The 17,114-nt window shown below is 36.6% G+C and overlaps 1 protein-coding gene across 3 annotated transcripts in view; it reads left to right on the top strand.

Moving 5' to 3' along the window:
• The window catches only part of Metap1d (methionyl aminopeptidase type 1D (mitochondrial)), an 86,621-nt gene that overhangs the window by 63,879 nt on the left and 5,628 nt on the right, over positions 1–17,114 (top strand). For all 3 annotated transcript variants that reach the window (XM_005393221.2, XM_005393223.2, XM_005393222.2), the window contains 5 exons: positions 4,736–4,893; positions 6,931–7,080; positions 8,489–8,637; positions 9,201–9,243; positions 12,874–13,037. In XM_005393221.2, the coding sequence (XP_005393278.1) occupies positions 4,736–4,893; positions 6,931–7,080; positions 8,489–8,637; positions 9,201–9,243; positions 12,874–13,037 (664 nt within the window). The remainder of the gene's footprint in view (positions 1–4,735; positions 4,894–6,930; positions 7,081–8,488; positions 8,638–9,200; positions 9,244–12,873; positions 13,038–17,114) is intronic.

The following is a 17,114-nucleotide window of genomic DNA, read 5'->3' as shown; positions in this document are numbered from 1 at the left end:
CTTGATACGGTTCTTGCTTGAGCTCACAAAGCTCCTAGCAAGGACCACCTTCAACTCCAAGGTGTCGTCCAGTGCTGTGTACCTCTGGCACTTTTTCCATCACTCATATCACCATCTGATGAATCCAGTGTATTTGTGGATTTGCTATTGTTTACCTCCCACCACTAGAATGGCGACTCTACAACAGCAAAGACTGTGCCTCCCCACCGTATTCCCTGCATCCCTAGGATAAGTGCAGAAAGTCATTGAATGAAAGAATACATTCAGAGACTCCAGATAAACAGGCAAAAGAATGGAGAAAGAAAAGGAAAATAAGCGTTTATGGAACTCTCACATTCTGTTGTTGTTTTCTGAGTTTGTTGTTTGAGAAACGATCTTGCTGTGAACTCCAGGCTGGCCTCAAACTCGCTATCCTCCTATGTCATCCTGCCTCGTGCTATGATCATAGGCATGCACCACCAGGAACACTTGTTTTTCTTAGAGGTTTACGCATATTGTATATGTAAAGCAATGTTCACATTAGCCTTATAGTAAAAAAAAGCATTATTATTCCCTTTTAATGGTGAAGAAAGTGGGGCTCAGAAATTTTGGTAACTTCAGAAGTTCATGCTCTTTTTGCTACCACAGTGGCTCCTCATTAGATCATCTAAGAATTTTCTTAGAAAATGTCTGGAGATGTAGCTCAGTAGTAATTGCCTTGCATGCGTGAGATCCCTGGGTTTAATTCTAAGTACTTCCAAAGAACCTTCATGGACAGCATTTTCATTTTAAATCTCAATTGGCCCCGTGGTATATTTTTCATGATTCAAAAAATTTTTTTGATTTTTTTTTTTTGATTCCTCAAAATTAAATCCTTGAAACAATGCATTTTATAGCAAGGCCAAGGCAACCCACTGTTGGGAGGCAGCTTTGACTGACAAATACCGACCTAGATTTGGACTTGGAAGACTGGAGCCTGGAGCCTGGTTATTGATTACTAGAGATGTAAATCTTAGTTCCTCATTCATAAAATAGTAATGTTAACAAGTGCCTGTCTACCTGATAGAGTTAATAAGAGATAATGTACAGAGCTCAGTATGATAGCACATCCCTGTAATCTCAGCACTTGGGAGGCTGAGGCAGGAGGACTGCATTAGTTCAAGTCCAGTCTTGGCTCCTTAGCAAGACCCTGTCAAAATAAAATAAAAGGCATTGAGCTTTTATTCAAAGAAAGTGTTCATAAAATGTGATCCACAATTATTATTTCATTAGTATTATAATAGTAATAATACTTACCTCAGAAGAGACACTGCAAGCATGTGTCTTGTATGTGGTCCTGCCTACAGATACAGTTAGGGAGCTGGAATCATGGTTTGATTCTATGAGTGCCCAAATTTTCCGTTCCATATCCACAGACTACTCAAATACACCTCACTGAGGCTTGTGTTTGGTCAGTGAAAGGAACTTGGCTTAAAGGAGTGGATGGATTAGGTCAACCCATTGCCACTTGCGGAAAAAATAATGAATAATAGTAGTACCAGTAGTTTTATGATGCCTTTTGCATTTTCTGCGTATTCCCTTAAGCTCAGTTCCTCTCACGCCTTTGAGAAGTAATATGCTCTGCGGAAGCAGCTCCACTTGCCTTCCCTTGCGCTCCCTCTGTGTGTCTTCAGCTGTGAATTGGAGCACTAGCAGTTCACGACTCAGTTTTCTCTCCCATGTTACTCTCTTGAAGGAACTATTGTTTACTGGATGTCTGCCAAAAACAAAGCCCTTTCACATCCCTTATTTCATTTAGTTCTCACCTGACATTCAAAAGAAACTTGTTCAGGGCCACAGAGATAACAAGTGGTAGAACCGAGATACAAGTTCAGGCTTTTGCTTTCCAAATATCTGCTTTATCTTGGACACTACCACACCCCTCATCTGTCAGTTGACAGCCCCGGGGCTGATGGTATCATTATTAGGGAAATACACTTTACATGCTTCGGGGGATATGTACCTGCCTCTATCAAGCAACTTTTAAAGCCATGTATGGTGATTCGCATCTACCCCAGAGCTACTTGGGAAGTTGAGGCAGAAGGTTTGCTTGAGGCCAGGTGTTGAAGACCAACCTGGGCAACACGGTAAGATTCCGTCTCCAAAACAAACAAACAAAGCTTTTTTCTTTTTTTTTCTGTTTTTTCCCCCCATATCAGGAATTGAACTAACGACCTTGCTCTTGCCAGGCAGGCGCTGTGCCACTGAGCTAACTCCCCAGCCCCCAAAACAAAGCTTTTTAAAAAGAAAATTTTTAATTAAAAAGGGGCTGGGGATGTAGAACAGTATGAAAGCACTGAGTTCAGTCCCCACTACTACAAAAAGGGTATATTTCTGGACTTTTATCTGTTATATGGAATTGTTTAAAATAGTACCCAAAGCCCAGTGGGGTTGGGGATGTAGTTCAATGGTAGAACACTTAACTAATAGTTGCAAGGCTCTGCGTTTGATCCCACCATTGAAAATAAAGAGAAAAAAAGGACCCAGCATCATAAAACTACTGGTACTACTATTATTCGTTATTTTTTTCCGAAAGTGGCAATGGGTTGACCTAATCCATCCACTCCTTTAAGTTGAGTTTGATGCAACAGTATTGCATTCACCTTAACAGAAGAGCAGAATAAAGTGAAACTTCTGATACCGAATCCCTGACCACTGGACTTTGTTTGCGTCAGTGCCTTTTCTCCTCCCAGTGAAAGGATGGCCTGAGTTTGGGGCTATTCCTCACCACCATTCCTGTTTCCATTAGGTTTCACAGCTGAAAAGTTACTCTGGGCCAGTAGTTATCAAACCTGTTGTGCATGAGGATCGCTCTGCGGGCTGCTAAGCACAGGCCACTGGCCTCATCTCCAGTCTGAGTCAGTAGATGGAGGAGGGGCCTTGGATTTGCATCTTTGTGCCCAGTTACACTGCCCCTGCTGGCCTGGGAACCTCCTGATACCCAGTGAGTGCCCTAGTAGAGCAGAAGTCAGCAAGCTTCTGCTAAGATACCTGATGGTCAGTATTTTAGGCTTTGTGGGCTGCACCTCTGTCATTACGGGACGCGACCACTGCAGCTCAGAATCTTCTGTAATTGTCAGCAAATGAGGGGAGCTATAGGCCCCAAGGTTTGAAATTCATATAAGTCTTTGTGTTATAAAATACTGTTTTTCTTTTTTTTTTTTTACTTGTTTGTTTTGTTTTGTTTTGTTTTGTTTTGTTTTGTTTTGTTTTGTTTTGTTTTGTTCCAACCATTTGTAAATGTTAAAAACCCTTTTGAAGCCTTGAGCTGTTTTAAAAAAAAGATTTGGCCTTTGGGCTATAGTTTGCCAACCCCTACCATATTGTGGTGACCTATTGGAGATTTTTTTAAACTGTTGTCTTCATGGTAACAGGAATGCAAGAGGATGGTTTAAAAGGCCTACTAGTGTTGAAGAAAATGCAATGAAGCCAAGCATGGTGATGGATGTGTAATCCCAGTCCTCGGGAGGCTGAGGCAGGAGAATTGCCAGGGAGTTTAAAGCCATCCTGGGCTACACAGTGAGCTCAAGATCAGCCTGAAACCACATAGTGAGACTCTGTCTCAAGAAAACCAAAGAAAGAAAGGGGGGGGGGGGAGAGAAAAAAAAGAAGGAAGGAAAAAAGGAAAGAAGGAAGGAAGGAAGATGGATGCAATAAATCAAAAAGGCTTCCTCCACCCCTAATCACATGCTCCAGCAAGAACCATTATGGGTGAATATTAATTTCCAGAAATTTTATAGGCATATATAAGCTTATATATATAAATATACAAATTCTTTTTACATTAATGGGCTTCTTATGCATATTGTTTAGCACTTGCTTTTTTTCTTAACAATATCTTATGATATCTTTTATCGATAAAGAGATGACTTAGTTTTCTTTTTTTTTTTATGGCCCCAGTTTTCTGCTGTGTAGATATACTAGAATATATTTAACCAGTCCCCTGTCAGTGTTTCTCCCTTGCACCTACTTAGATTGTTTCCTATTTTTTTCTACCCAAACAGTGCTTCAGTGAGGGTATGTCTTTGTACATTCACAATGCATAATATCCATGGGATATAGTCCAAGGAGATAAGTCACTGCATCTGAAAACTGTGCAGTTAGAATTTGATAGATATTTCTAAATCTCTGTTGTAAATACTTTAGGACCCTGTGTTTGGTTTCTTTCAGAGTTATGGCCACATTTTTGCTATTTGGTCTTTATCTGGCTTGAGCATTCATTGCAATGAATTTTAATATAATGCCTTGATACACATGAACTTAACACACAGTAGTAATCCTATGGGGGGCAAAAGTGCAGCTGGAAATTTATCCATGATTCTTGAAAGGAAAACGGTTTTAAAGTGTATAAAGCCATCAAAATAGTACCTTAAATTCTGAGGTTATCCTGGACATAGTCGCATAAGGTACCACAGCAGGAATTGTTCTTTTTATAACCCGAGTGCTTAGCAGATGTTTCTATATGTTTGTTTCCCCTTAGAGTAGAGCTTTCCATTGTCAGACATTTATGTAAACATAGCATTAGCTATTACGCTGTGCTACTATTGTACTAAGACCCAGAATACTCCTGTTTTCCTTTCTGTTTGGAGCTTTTCCTTTTTGAGTCAATAAAGGATTAGAATAATGATTTAATAGTGCAACACCTTCAAGTGCAATACTGTATTAGTTTTTCTTTTCTTTTTTTTTTAACTTAAAATACATCTATTTCTGCTCGTAGGCTGTCGTAGAATTTTCTCTTCACCATTCAATCATATCTCCTTACACAAGCAGTCCAGCAGTCAACAAAGAAGAAATTTCTTTTTCTGGAGACAAAGAGATACTTCACACAGTATAGTTTTGCCGGCTGTAGTTTCTTCAGCGCATCCTGTCCCAGAGGTATTGTATTGCTTGTTATCTGCTACTTTTTCCAGCCAAGATAAAGGTTGACTGCAGAAATGATAAATGTTTTTGTATCTTTGATTTCTGAGCCATTGGAGTCATAATTTTAAAACTTGATTTGTGATTTGAAATTGTAACATAAGTTTTAACATGCTGCAGTTCTAGAACATTAATTTTTAAAAGTAAAACTCTGAGCACACAACGGCTTAGCTTATTTAAAATTTAAATTTTTGCCATGGAAAAAGATAAATAAATAAGTAAATTTTTGCCATGGAATTTCCTACGCTGTTTCTATCATGAAAATAAAATTACACATATATAGTTTCCTAACTGTTTTAGAGGAAAAGAATGAGTATAAAATCGTGATGGTTCGAGGGAGATTCCTTGAAACTAACACAGCAGATGTTTTTATTAAGCCTGCACTTCTACTAGCCATGTTACTAATGCTGCAGTGTTTGAGTAGCCCTCTGGAGTGAATTAAATGTAACATCTTATCTCAGAGTATTTTTTATACAAAGATTTCAGTTCTGTGTAAGAACAATTTCTGCATTTTTCAAAATGTAATATAAAGGAGATTTCTGAGTCATTTAGGAAAAAAGGAGGATAGCTGAAAAAAATATAGAGATTTGTCATAAAAACCATTTGCTTTCTCCCCTTTACAACTTTTGTTGTTGTTCTCGTTGTATTACAGTGAGTCTACATTACGAATGTTATACCACCTGAAGTTTTGTAGCCCATTTTTGTGGCAAGGGCTCACAAGACAGAGGATATTCCTGCCTTGACTGAGGTCTGACCATCGTAGATAGAGCCAGCATTTAGTATTAGTCACAAAATTGACATTCTTTTTCCTTGGTAGAAAAGAAAAAGAAATCTTGGGATAGGTGAATGTATTGCTTTAGACATTTCAGTCACTTGCAGTGGCACCACAATAGCCTCTCTGCCTATAGTTGTGACCTCACCAGATCACAGAGCAGAGGTAAGACAAGAAAATAGACCATGTGGGGGAGACCCAGTGAGCCTTGGGCATTGGTGGGGTGGCTGTAGGAGAGCAGATGCTCCTCCAGAGCTCAGCTGCAGCAAACCGAACAATGCTTTTACCTCTGGAAAGCCCCTCTGCACAGGAAAAACCAGCATGACACTCTTCACAAAGAGAAGAGCCCCAGCCTCAGTCCTTCCAGAGATACATGATGTTGCCCTTGAATGGTGTGACCTTTGTTAGCTTCCTGTCCCAAGCTGCTGTGTTCTGTTCAACAGTGCGTATGTACAGTTGCTATGAATAAATTATTAAGGGCTCTGCAAGCCTTGGGCCTGAAAGCACTGTGTGTAAGGTGGTATTTTTGTGCATACTACCAATGGGTTTGAGGAAGTGGTAGAGGATGCTCTGCAAAAGTGATCAGGTTTGAATGCTTTGAGTTAAGGGGCTATTGTTCTTAACAAATGATGGATATGTTCTAAGTAATTTTTATGTACTTGGGGGAAAAAAGAAAAGAATGCTGCTTGGTTTTATCTTCTAGCACTGAGTTTGAGTAGGGTTTCCAAGTATAAGGAAAGTGTATGCCTAAGAGGCTGCTTGCCCTTGACAGTCAGTGTATTCTTTGGAAGATGGTATGAGGAGCCATCTTTTGCTTAAATTTTATCTTTGTGTTGAGAAGATGAAAGTCCCTCTTAATTAATTATTTGGCAGGTTGGAAGTTTGGCAGTATTTTTCAGTGGTGATATGCTTCCAACAGGGTTGGAGGCAGAGGAAAGAAAAACCACTGTTTGTTTTGACCAGAAATCTACTTCAGTCCAGTTTGACTCAGAGCATGGTGAGGTTAACAGACCATCCAGAGGCAGCAGTAACAGGCAATGTTAAGTTCAAAAGGGCAGGGGAAGGAACTGGGGGCAGCCTGGAGGGTCTGTTGTGCTGGCTTCGGAGGTCGGTGCTCCGGCAGGAAGGGCAGAGCTCCATGAAGCAGGAGGCTGTGTCCGAAAAAATGATCCCATTGTCATGCGCTGGGTTCTGATCTTCATTTTCAATCCTTTTTCCTCAAGCATATAAAGAAGCCAGACTATGTGACGACAGGCATTGTACCCGGCTGGGGAGACAGCATAGAAGTTAAGAATGAAGATCAGATTCAAGGGCTTCGTCAGGCTTGTCAGCTGGCCCGTCATGTCCTCCTCCTGGCTGGGAAGAGTTTAAAGGTGGCGTCTCACCAAGTCTGAGTGACTTACATAAGGGGCAACAAACACTCTTTCTTTCTCTTTTTCCTTAATTCTTCTTTTGTATACATGTAATTTTTTTTAATATGTCTAATTTGTTAAAAAAAAAAAAAAAGTAAAGCGTTGGAATAGGAAAAAGGGATTTATTATTTTATGTGTGCATTCTAGAGGTAATTTGAAAACCCAAATCCATTTTTAACTAGCATCATTCTGGAGGCATTTTGGGATAACTCACCCTATCCAAGTTGATCAGTGGCAGATGGCTTTGACTGTTGGCCCCCACTCCTGCCTAGAGTTTCTATTCTGTTTCCCACACTTTTTTCCTGTGTGCCTGGAGCTACTCGGTCTTATATTTTGCCTCCTTTTTTTTATTTTTGCATTATCTCTGTAAAGAAAGATCAGACCAGATACACAAAACTAGTGGTAATATGTAAATATAATTATATACAGCCAACTTACTACAAATCTTTTATAATAATTAGAAATGCCTGCTCTATAAAGATCATAAAAGAAAATATCAATAGTGTCCTAAAAGTGGGAAAAATTCTGGAAGTGAGACTCAAGGATGAAGTCGCTTATTAATGAAAGATTTCACTTTTATTTTAGAATCTTATATCATGGAGATAGCCTTCACATGCTTATAAAACGCAGTCTCAGGGGCTTGTGATGTAGCTGAGTATCAGAGTGCTCCCTTAGCATGGATGAAGCCCTGGGTTCAAGTCTTAGTATCACAAAAACACACACATATAAATTGAACTTCAGTTTCCACTGTTTGGAAACAGTTGGATACCTTCTGGTAAGGGAAAATTGTGTAAACATTTATTTAGGCATGAAAGAAACCAAGATTAGCGAAAATCAGATCTCTATAAAATATATCAGACTAAGTTTTTAAAATGATGACCCATAATCTCCATGCCATTGCTGCAAAACCCATGTAGTGTTTCCCTAAAGTAAAAAGGTGTGAGTTGACCTACTTTTCCAGCCTTGGTGTCTAAACACCAAGATCCTTTTGAGCACTTACCTATATTTTTTCATTAGCTAGGGCACTACCCTTGAGGAAAGTGATGTAACTACTACAGGCCACATTGTTGAAATCTTCAGGCCAAATAGGAGTCATTTCATTTAACGACTCACAAATGATTTAGAGGATCCTAGAGTTGAAATTTTCTGTTTCCTAGTAGTTCATGACACCATCCTATACCCAAATAATCATTAAAAAATCCCAATTAAGCATGCTAACATTAGTCATAATTAATTAAAGTGTTATACCTTATGTTTATCATAGTAATTTTATACTGTCTCACACTGGAGTACTGTGGCTAAAGGCATAGTCAGTAAATACAGGAAATGTCTTCAACTGTCACCACAATTTCTTTTTTGAATATTTTAGGTTGACATGACAACTGAAGAGATAGATGCTCTTGTTCATCAGGAAATCATCAGTCATAATGCCTATCCCTCACCTCTAGGCTATGGAGGCTTTCCAAAATCTGTTTGTACCTCTGTAAACAACGTGCTGTGTCATGGTATTCCTGACAGGTATTCATTCTTAATAACATATTATTCCTTTGGAAACTAAAACATGAAACTAAGATTTATAACTTATGTTGAAAGACACAATAGTTCATTGAAAGCCACCTACAAGCTTCTGAAGTTGATAATGATAAAACAAAAATTTGGAAGTATTGTACTGCTAAATGGATATAATGTCACCATCTAATATTTGTTAAAGCAGTATGTGATCTACAAAAGTAGTTATGCCTTCACTCTTTCTTTTACCTTCTTCAGTTTTTACCACATACATAAGAATATAATGTAGGCAAATTTTTATTATCAACTATTGTTTTCATTCTTTACAAAATTAAGGTAACTGATAAGTATATCATTTTAAACAGTTAATTTTTAAACAGTGGCAATGTGTTCACTTTATGTATTTCTTATAAAATTTGCTGTGACTAACATAGTTATTACATTTATTCCTTCTTTATTTGAAATTATCACTGTGACTCATTGATTTTGTGATAGTAATCATTAGGTATTTATTTTTATATTCCTTTTATTAAGATCTGTCTATCACCTTTTTTTTTCTGTTTGGGTTTCAGTCGACCTCTTCAGGATGGAGATATTATCAACATTGATGTCACGGTGAGTAAATCATATGAAAAAATAGTCTTTGATCAACTTCAGAATCGCTAGTAGCAACGGGAAGAAGAGTGGATTGAAAATGTGAACTGCACCGGTAGAAGTGCTGTTTACTTCTAGCCCCAGACGCAAGCAGCTGGTTTCCTTTTTTGTCTTTAACTCTGTGTTTATTCCAAGTAAACCCAGGCCTGACTTGAATTTGGGGCTAGAATCAGATGCACTGAGATCAATGTTGGCCTAAGTGAAATGTCAACCCAATCCTGCTATGTGTCATGTTTTTGAGAAGGTGTAATTGTTATTGATCCACTGTGTAGTTAATGCAGAGCACCACAGCACTGGGCAGCTGCTGAAGCTAGATATGTATGAGATGAGCTAACACGAAGAAAGCCAGCATTTTTCCTTCACTCTGCCAAGATTGATCTTCCTCTTCCTGCTGATTTTGAGTGGGGCCTGTCATTATCTTACTCTGTCATTAGGGGCTACATTGGCCTGTGTGTCAGTCTATTTGGACAGCAACTCTTTTGCTAGCAGTGTTCCCTAGATTTATTAAAATCCCTGAAGGTAACGTTATGTTCCATTTCTGGTATAGAGAGTCTCAAGCTCAAAGCATATAAGTAGAGTGGCTTTCTCTGTGGCCTTAAGTTTTCACTAAATGGTTGATAATCTTTTTGAAATAACAAACTTGAGTAATTTAACAGAGAGCCCTCAAACTGTAGATGTGGTAACCTTTTCTAATTTTCTTAACTCTTCACCATTCTCAGATTTGGAATATTTGTGCTCATTTTATTTTAATAAATAAGTTTTTAAGTAAAATTTAAATATATGATGAGAATTAGTTGAGATGGATAACACTCAAGGAATATAGTTCCTATTAATGAAGAAATTTGTCCTGTTTTGTTTTTTGAGGCAGGGTCTTGTTATGTAGTTCAAGCTGGCCTTAAACTTACTATGTAGCCCAGGCTGGGCTAGAACTGATAGTGATCCCTGCCTCACCGTCTCAGATGCTGGGATTACAGGTATGTGCCACCATGCCTGCCTAAGGAGGAAGCATTTTTACTACTAGTTATTTGATATTCAGACCATGAAACTTAGCTAAGAGTGTGAATGAGATGAAAATCTAATGAGATAGGCTCCAACAGATGAATTCTGTCAGATTTTTAGTTGTTCAAGTTTCTTCATACCAATTTATACATGGATAGAACCAACACTCCTTTTATTGCTCACTATTTTCTATATCCTACTTAGAGTACTTTCTTTTATCTTATTAGAATACTTGAATATTTGCTCCACATATCCTGTTGGTATCTTTCCAAGTCAGAATCATATAGGAAGAATTTTATGAAGCATACCTAAAATAAAATGTTTCTCATAATGTAGGTTTTATTTTGGATTGAACCTGATTTTATGGTTTTACATTTATTTTTTCACCTAAGCACCCTCTAACAAATTTTTTTTTCTAACAAAATATTACTGTCTGAATGAAATCAGCATATTCTTCTGTTTCCAGTGTGTCCAAATGGAATACTTTTTTCCTTGTCAAAGTTCCTAAAGACTTTTAATAAGTAATTTCAGTGTTAAAATTTATATTATCCTAATAATTATGAAGCTCATAAGTACAGTGATATACTTTCAAATATCTAAAATAAGTATCTAGACATGTAAAGGAGTCTAGGAAACAGGTCAGTATCTTAAATTATATTTCTTATGAAATATTTTATTCAGTAAAGAACTCCCTTACTATGTTCTATACTTTTATCAGGAAGTACTTAAATTGAATTTTATAGTTGTTTATATCTGCTGTGTTTCACAAAGGGATAGATTTCTCTTTCTCTTGAAGGTTGAATTTTCTTTAAAAAAGACAATGGGATGCTCTTAGTGGTAGCACAATAAATATTTGTTAAGTAAATGAAGTAAAAACAAGAATAGTTTGTGGATAAAAACAGTACTTATAGATGAGTACCACAGACTTTCAAAAGTATTGTATTTCCATATATATTGAATCTTTCAGGTATTCATCTTGAAAGCCAGCAAAAAGTTATATGACTGGTGGAACATGCCTGTAATCCCAGCTACAAGGGAGACTACGGCAGGAGGATTTCAAGTTCAAGCCCAGCCTAGGCAGTTTAGCAATTTAGCAAGACCCTGTCTTAAAATAAAAATAAAAGAGGGCCAGGGATGTAGCTCAAAGGGAAGACTCTGAGTTCAACCCTCAGTACTGCAAACAAACAAAAAAGTAATATGAAAAAGCAGATCGTAATTTAAAAAGTAATACATTTGTACTTTTAAAAACTATAGTTTACAGTTAAAAAGTTTCTTGAAGAGTTGTATTAGAAAATTTCATATTCTTTCATATAAAATTAGAGTTTGCATTTTCCTAGATTGCAGAGGACCATAAATGGAATAAGTGTATAAAACACTGCTCTATTGCAGAGTAATTGAGATAATTTATACAGTAGTGAAAACACTTGATTAGAAACTAAGAATCCATCACATTCATCTTGGTTACCTCTGTGTTCTATCACTAATCCCAGACAATTTACCTGCCTGTACCTCAATTTCCTGAAGATTTTTATTAAGACATTTCTTACTTCATGGAGTATAAGAAAGCATTTAAGATGCAGAATAGTATACAGATTGAAGATAGTCATTATTAGGACACAAAGTGAAGATAAATATCTTTTTATAAGTTTCTTCATTCTACTTTATGAGAAAGAAAACTGTGAAAAATAATTAGGAAAAATTTGTGCAAAATAATAAATACTGTGCTGCGTTCAGGGATCAATATTCAGCCCATCTCCTCCAGCTTCTATATTTACTACAGGGTTTGGTCATCATTGACTTTTTTTTGTAATGAAAGTTGTGTCTTTCAAGACTCTGAAGGACTTCTAAATCCTTGAAGACTGATAAGATTATATTTTCTATAATTTTACTCATCAATTTGTTTTGTTATATTCTAATTCTTTAAAAATCCCCTTAGAGTGTTTCCTGTTGACATTCTGCTATCTGGAACATTAGTTAAGATTTCACTTCCTCACATAGGATTTCTCTATAGCTTGTTTCATTCCTACTTTGATATGTTTTATTTCTTAGAACTACATTCTCCTATCATCCGTTATAATACCAACGTTTCTTTCTTATTTATTCTTGTCATTATTTATTACTTCCAAGTATAGAACCAGAAATAAAAGATAACATAAGTCTTCATGACACTGAAGAAGATTTGTAACATGCTAAATACCTGTTAGTTTTTTAAATCTATTTTGGCAATTGTGTAGGTCAATATATTTGGTCACTGTTTTTACATGTATAGTTTTGCCTTCTGAAATAAAATAAGGAAACAAAATGTTACAGTAGCATTATTAATCAGAATGTTGAATCAACCATTCTAGACATTTGTTTTTCAGATTTCTATAATATCATTATATAGCTTCGTCTTCTTAATTTCTGTAAGGTTATAGTATATCTGTTTTTTCTTTTTTTATATAAGGCAGACGAGAATAATTCTGAAAGGGTAATATACATGAATTTTCTGAACACAGAAGTGAACGCTGTACTTTGGGAGAATAGATTTTTTTTTTTGAGAATAGATTTTTTTCAGCAAGGATATATTTTAAAACTTCTGCCTATGTTTAGGTCTATTACAATGGCTACCATGGCGACACCTCTGAAACATTTTTGGTGGGCAATGTGGATGAATGTGGTAAAAAGTTGGTGGAAGTTGCCAGGAGGTGTAGAGATGAAGCAATTGCAGCTTGCAGGGCAGGGGCCCCTTTCTCTGTAATTGGAAACACAATCAGGTAAGCTTTACACTGACAAGTAAAGGGAGGGTTGGCAAGTGGTACAGAGGTTATTGGTGGCTTGGTATAAGGTTGATGACATGTTTTGTGATTCAGAACCATCATTTCAGTCTGATATCCGTATGTGAACTGCCAAGCTGCAATATTGTTCCCTGGGTTGAAAAAAAAACCCAGGGTTTTAAAAAAGTAAATTAAACCAGGGTCAGCAAAGAAACTTACTGGAGCAGCACACAATATTTCTGTCTGCTTTTGTTCTAGCTTGATGTATTGGTCTGCATGTAGTTCACTGACTCAAAAATCACACCAAATACAGAAAAAAGTGCCTACGAAGGGCTGAGCATCCTAATCCTTGAATAATGAGAAAGGAGAAAAGCTGAAACTTAGGGAGGAGTGAAGTGAAACATATTCCTATGACTGAAAAATGAAAAATGTTAACTTAAGAAAGCCTTACCTTTCAAGTTAGTAAATTAGCGAATATCCTGAAAGAGTGCTCTTCTGTCCTGTTTTTGCCTGATTCATTTTTCCTGTAGCCCCCTGTATATTTTCCCCACAGTGCTCCATGCTTGCTTTTGGAGTGGATGTGTGTTTTCTGAATTTAGTTTTCTTTGTAGGCTGCTACCTACTTTGAGGTCTTTCTCCCCCTTAACTGTTTTGAAGTAGACACGCAGAATATGTGTTTGCATTTAAAAGTGCTGCATTTTGTTAAAGATGATCACGTTCGCCCCCCCAACACAAGTACTGTTCTCATTAATATGAACCATTGAACACTTCCCATCCGTCTAAAGGATGGAAGGCTGCGTCACCTTGAAAGGATGCGGCCTTTTCCCTCCAAACACCTCCAAATACTTTAAGGAAAAAGGCAGTAAAATATCAGTTAAATGTATTTATGGCTTTAAAAATATTGTAACAGTGTCTGAATCAAACTTTAGTAAAATCTCTTTGGGTTATATCTGAGAAGCTTTTATTGAGGACTTTGAACAAAATTGTGTTTTTGACAGTTTTAAATTATAGGCTAACTAGCCTGGGAAAAAAGGATAGTGTCTCTCTGTTCTTTCATAGGAAATGTTGAATCAGACCCCTACTGGGAAAAGAAATTTAATGCATATCTCACTATCTTACTGTCCATGAATATAATAGAAATGAATTCAAAATGCAGTTTTATTTTTGCAAATGGGATGAGTCGATAGATGCACCTCATATTTTTGAACACCTAGGGTTCAACAAATTTACTGGTGGTGCGCTTGCATTTTAACAAAATTTATTCTCCAGTAGAAGGGGGCAGAGAACACTAGATTCTTATTCAAGCCTTCTATCGAGCTCTGCATTCATGGCTGTGTCTAAAGGGCATGTCAGCCTTTGATTCTCTCTGAGAGGTAATTATCCTTTTCCTGTCACGGAACAACAAATGATAGCTAACTACAGAGGCACATTTGCAGTAGTCACATTCATCAACTGCAGAAAAAAAATTCAATTTAATTGTGCAACACAGCTGCACATGGGCTTTTGAGCATTTCTGTTGTTCTCCCTGTCTCGCTATTCCTCCCTCCAGATCTATTTTTTAAACTTTTTTTCTGGTTATTTTTTCCCCTTTTTGTCTCTTCTTCCATTTTTACTCTCTGTACTTTCTTGTTAAAGTAATTTTCCTTTGTGGCTCTCATTCTTTTTTCCCCATTGAAGGCTATGAATGTAGAAAATTATCACAATTACTCATATAATTGAGCCTCTTTGTAGCAAGTGCAACTCCAGTAGCCTTTCTCCATCATGAAAATGGTTTCATTATAGGGTTTTTCATATTCTCTGACACCATCTACACAGAGGAACAGGCGTGCAGATGAGATGTACTAGGAACAGGCTAGATCAGTAAGGTCACAGTGGGAATAATTAGCTCTGCTATGGAAAGAGCATCTAGGCCTTTTACTGCTACATAAATGTACTGTCCGTGGCTTTTAGTCACAAAAAAAACTTACTAACAAATGGAGCTCCCGCCTACTACTTTGAAAAAAAGATTTGTATCAACACTACAATTTTCCATCATTAAGACTAATAACACAGAGCCTAGTATACATCAAGGGGAATAAAAAGAAAAATCTCACATTCAAGTGGTGGCTGGGTGCTGACCTTTGTTCCCTTTTTTTGTGTACGACTTAACTCTTTACAAAAAAGAGCCACACGCCACACCAACATGCAGGTGAACTCCAGCTAGTACTAGCAAAGCATAGCATTCAGTTGGAAAATCTGATAAATCTCCATGCAGGATAATGCATTTCATTACATATTCACTACATTAATTCTAGCTACATTAAAAAAAGAAGAAGATGATGATGAAGAAGAGTAGAATTGAAAATGACATTGGATTTTAGCTATCTGGGTACAAAGGTCAGTTTTTGCAGAGTATGAATTTGCATGTGCAAGCTCCTTTGAAAACCAGATCAGCCCCAACAACTGCACTTACAAAACTATGTGGAAAATAACAGACAATGAACTTTTTACTTTTACCCTAATGCATTTCATTATTTAGATGGTTTATGTCTGCCCGCAGGAAAGGAGACTGGCCTCGATTCTAACAAATGTTTGTTCTGATGTCTTAAAGCAGTATTTCTGGCCGTCCATTATTTTGCCTTTTCGTATTTAGACAAAATCTTAAGGGAATAAATAAACAAATGATAATCACCTTTGAGCCAGAAGTACTTAAAATCGTTATAGACCAAAGGTTTCCAAACATTTTTCATAGCGGTCTCATTTATTTTAAGGTATTAACCATGTTTACATAGCCTCCTTCTACTGGTACAAGAGCGTTGAAGCATCTTGTATTAATATTATATTACCCCAAAATTGAGAGCCCTATAGGAAATTTTGAAATCCTCCTCTAAAACCTAAAGAATAGGATCAAGTTTCTAAAGAAATATCAGCTAGAATGATTTCATGAAAAGAGTTCTCGCTTTGCTCTGTGAGGGATGCCTAGTGATCTTCAGGCCATAGTGTTCTTAATCTCACTATACCTCCATTTGCTTCCAAATATTCCTAAATCCGTATTTTTATAATTATGTCTCTAGTATCTGTATGAGAATATCATGAGTGTATAGATTCATGCACCACAAATATATGACAGTTCAATCAAAAAATAACCTAATGTCATGATGAAAGTATCAATAAATGTTTTTTAATGTTTAATTCATAAGTGTATATTTTGATATTAATTTAGAACAATATAAAGCGGATTTTTTAAAAAAATAATCTCTTTCTATTAGATTATGCACATTTAAACAATAAGTGGCTCAGGCAAAATAAGTCATTTTAATGTCATCTGTGATGGATTTTTCTTGACAGCTACTGTAAATTACAATTACACTGCTTCTCTCTGCACATGAAAGTAAGCATTGCCATAAATTATCTTTTATTTCAATCCATCATGTCTGCTTTTCAGAAACAGAAAACCTCAAATAAAAGTTCAGCACTATTGTAAGAAAATACAGTAATTTGTGATCCAGTTTGAAACAAAAAAATGTACCACTCTTCTGGAAAACAGTTGTTGGCTTTCAAAAATATTACTAATTGTACTTAAACATTCCTGTCATTAGAGGGAATCCCTGGATTTGTGCATTCCTTCATTCAGACACTACTGCTTAAATTAAAAATCTAAAAAGATTAAGGTGTAATTCAAAACATATCAAATCATGTGCCATGTGAGATCCTTTATTAGAAAGATATGACCCTTTGGAGGTTAGTTTTGCTTTATAGGATTCATATAAAAATGGTAATAGTATTTCCATGTGCTTTTTGATTTCTCTGTAAGAGCATGTACTTAAACATAGTACTGCTCTGCCCTCTTGGGGAATGTACTTTTAGGCATAAAAGTAGTTGAAATATATTAAGAAATTTCACTTCTCTAGACAGCACTTCAGTGGAGTCCAGCTGCCTCAAGAAAGGGAATAAACCAAAGAAAATGGTCACAAGATGAAATTCCTAAAAGGAATTTCTCTTTCAACTATAAACTGTGACTACAGTATGAACTGTAATGATACAGTATAATTGAAAATAAGCTCATAAACTACCTTTTTACACCTTCCTCCTCTTCTC

Source organism: Chinchilla lanigera, unplaced genomic scaffold (assembly GCF_000276665.1).
Source record: "Chinchilla lanigera isolate Chin_1 unplaced genomic scaffold, ChiLan1.0 scaffold00048, whole genome shotgun sequence".
Classification (NCBI taxonomy): Eukaryota; Metazoa; Chordata; class Mammalia; order Rodentia; family Chinchillidae; genus Chinchilla; species Chinchilla lanigera.
Note: the sequence above shows the minus strand (reverse complement) of the source record. Positions and strands in the feature narration are given on the sequence as shown.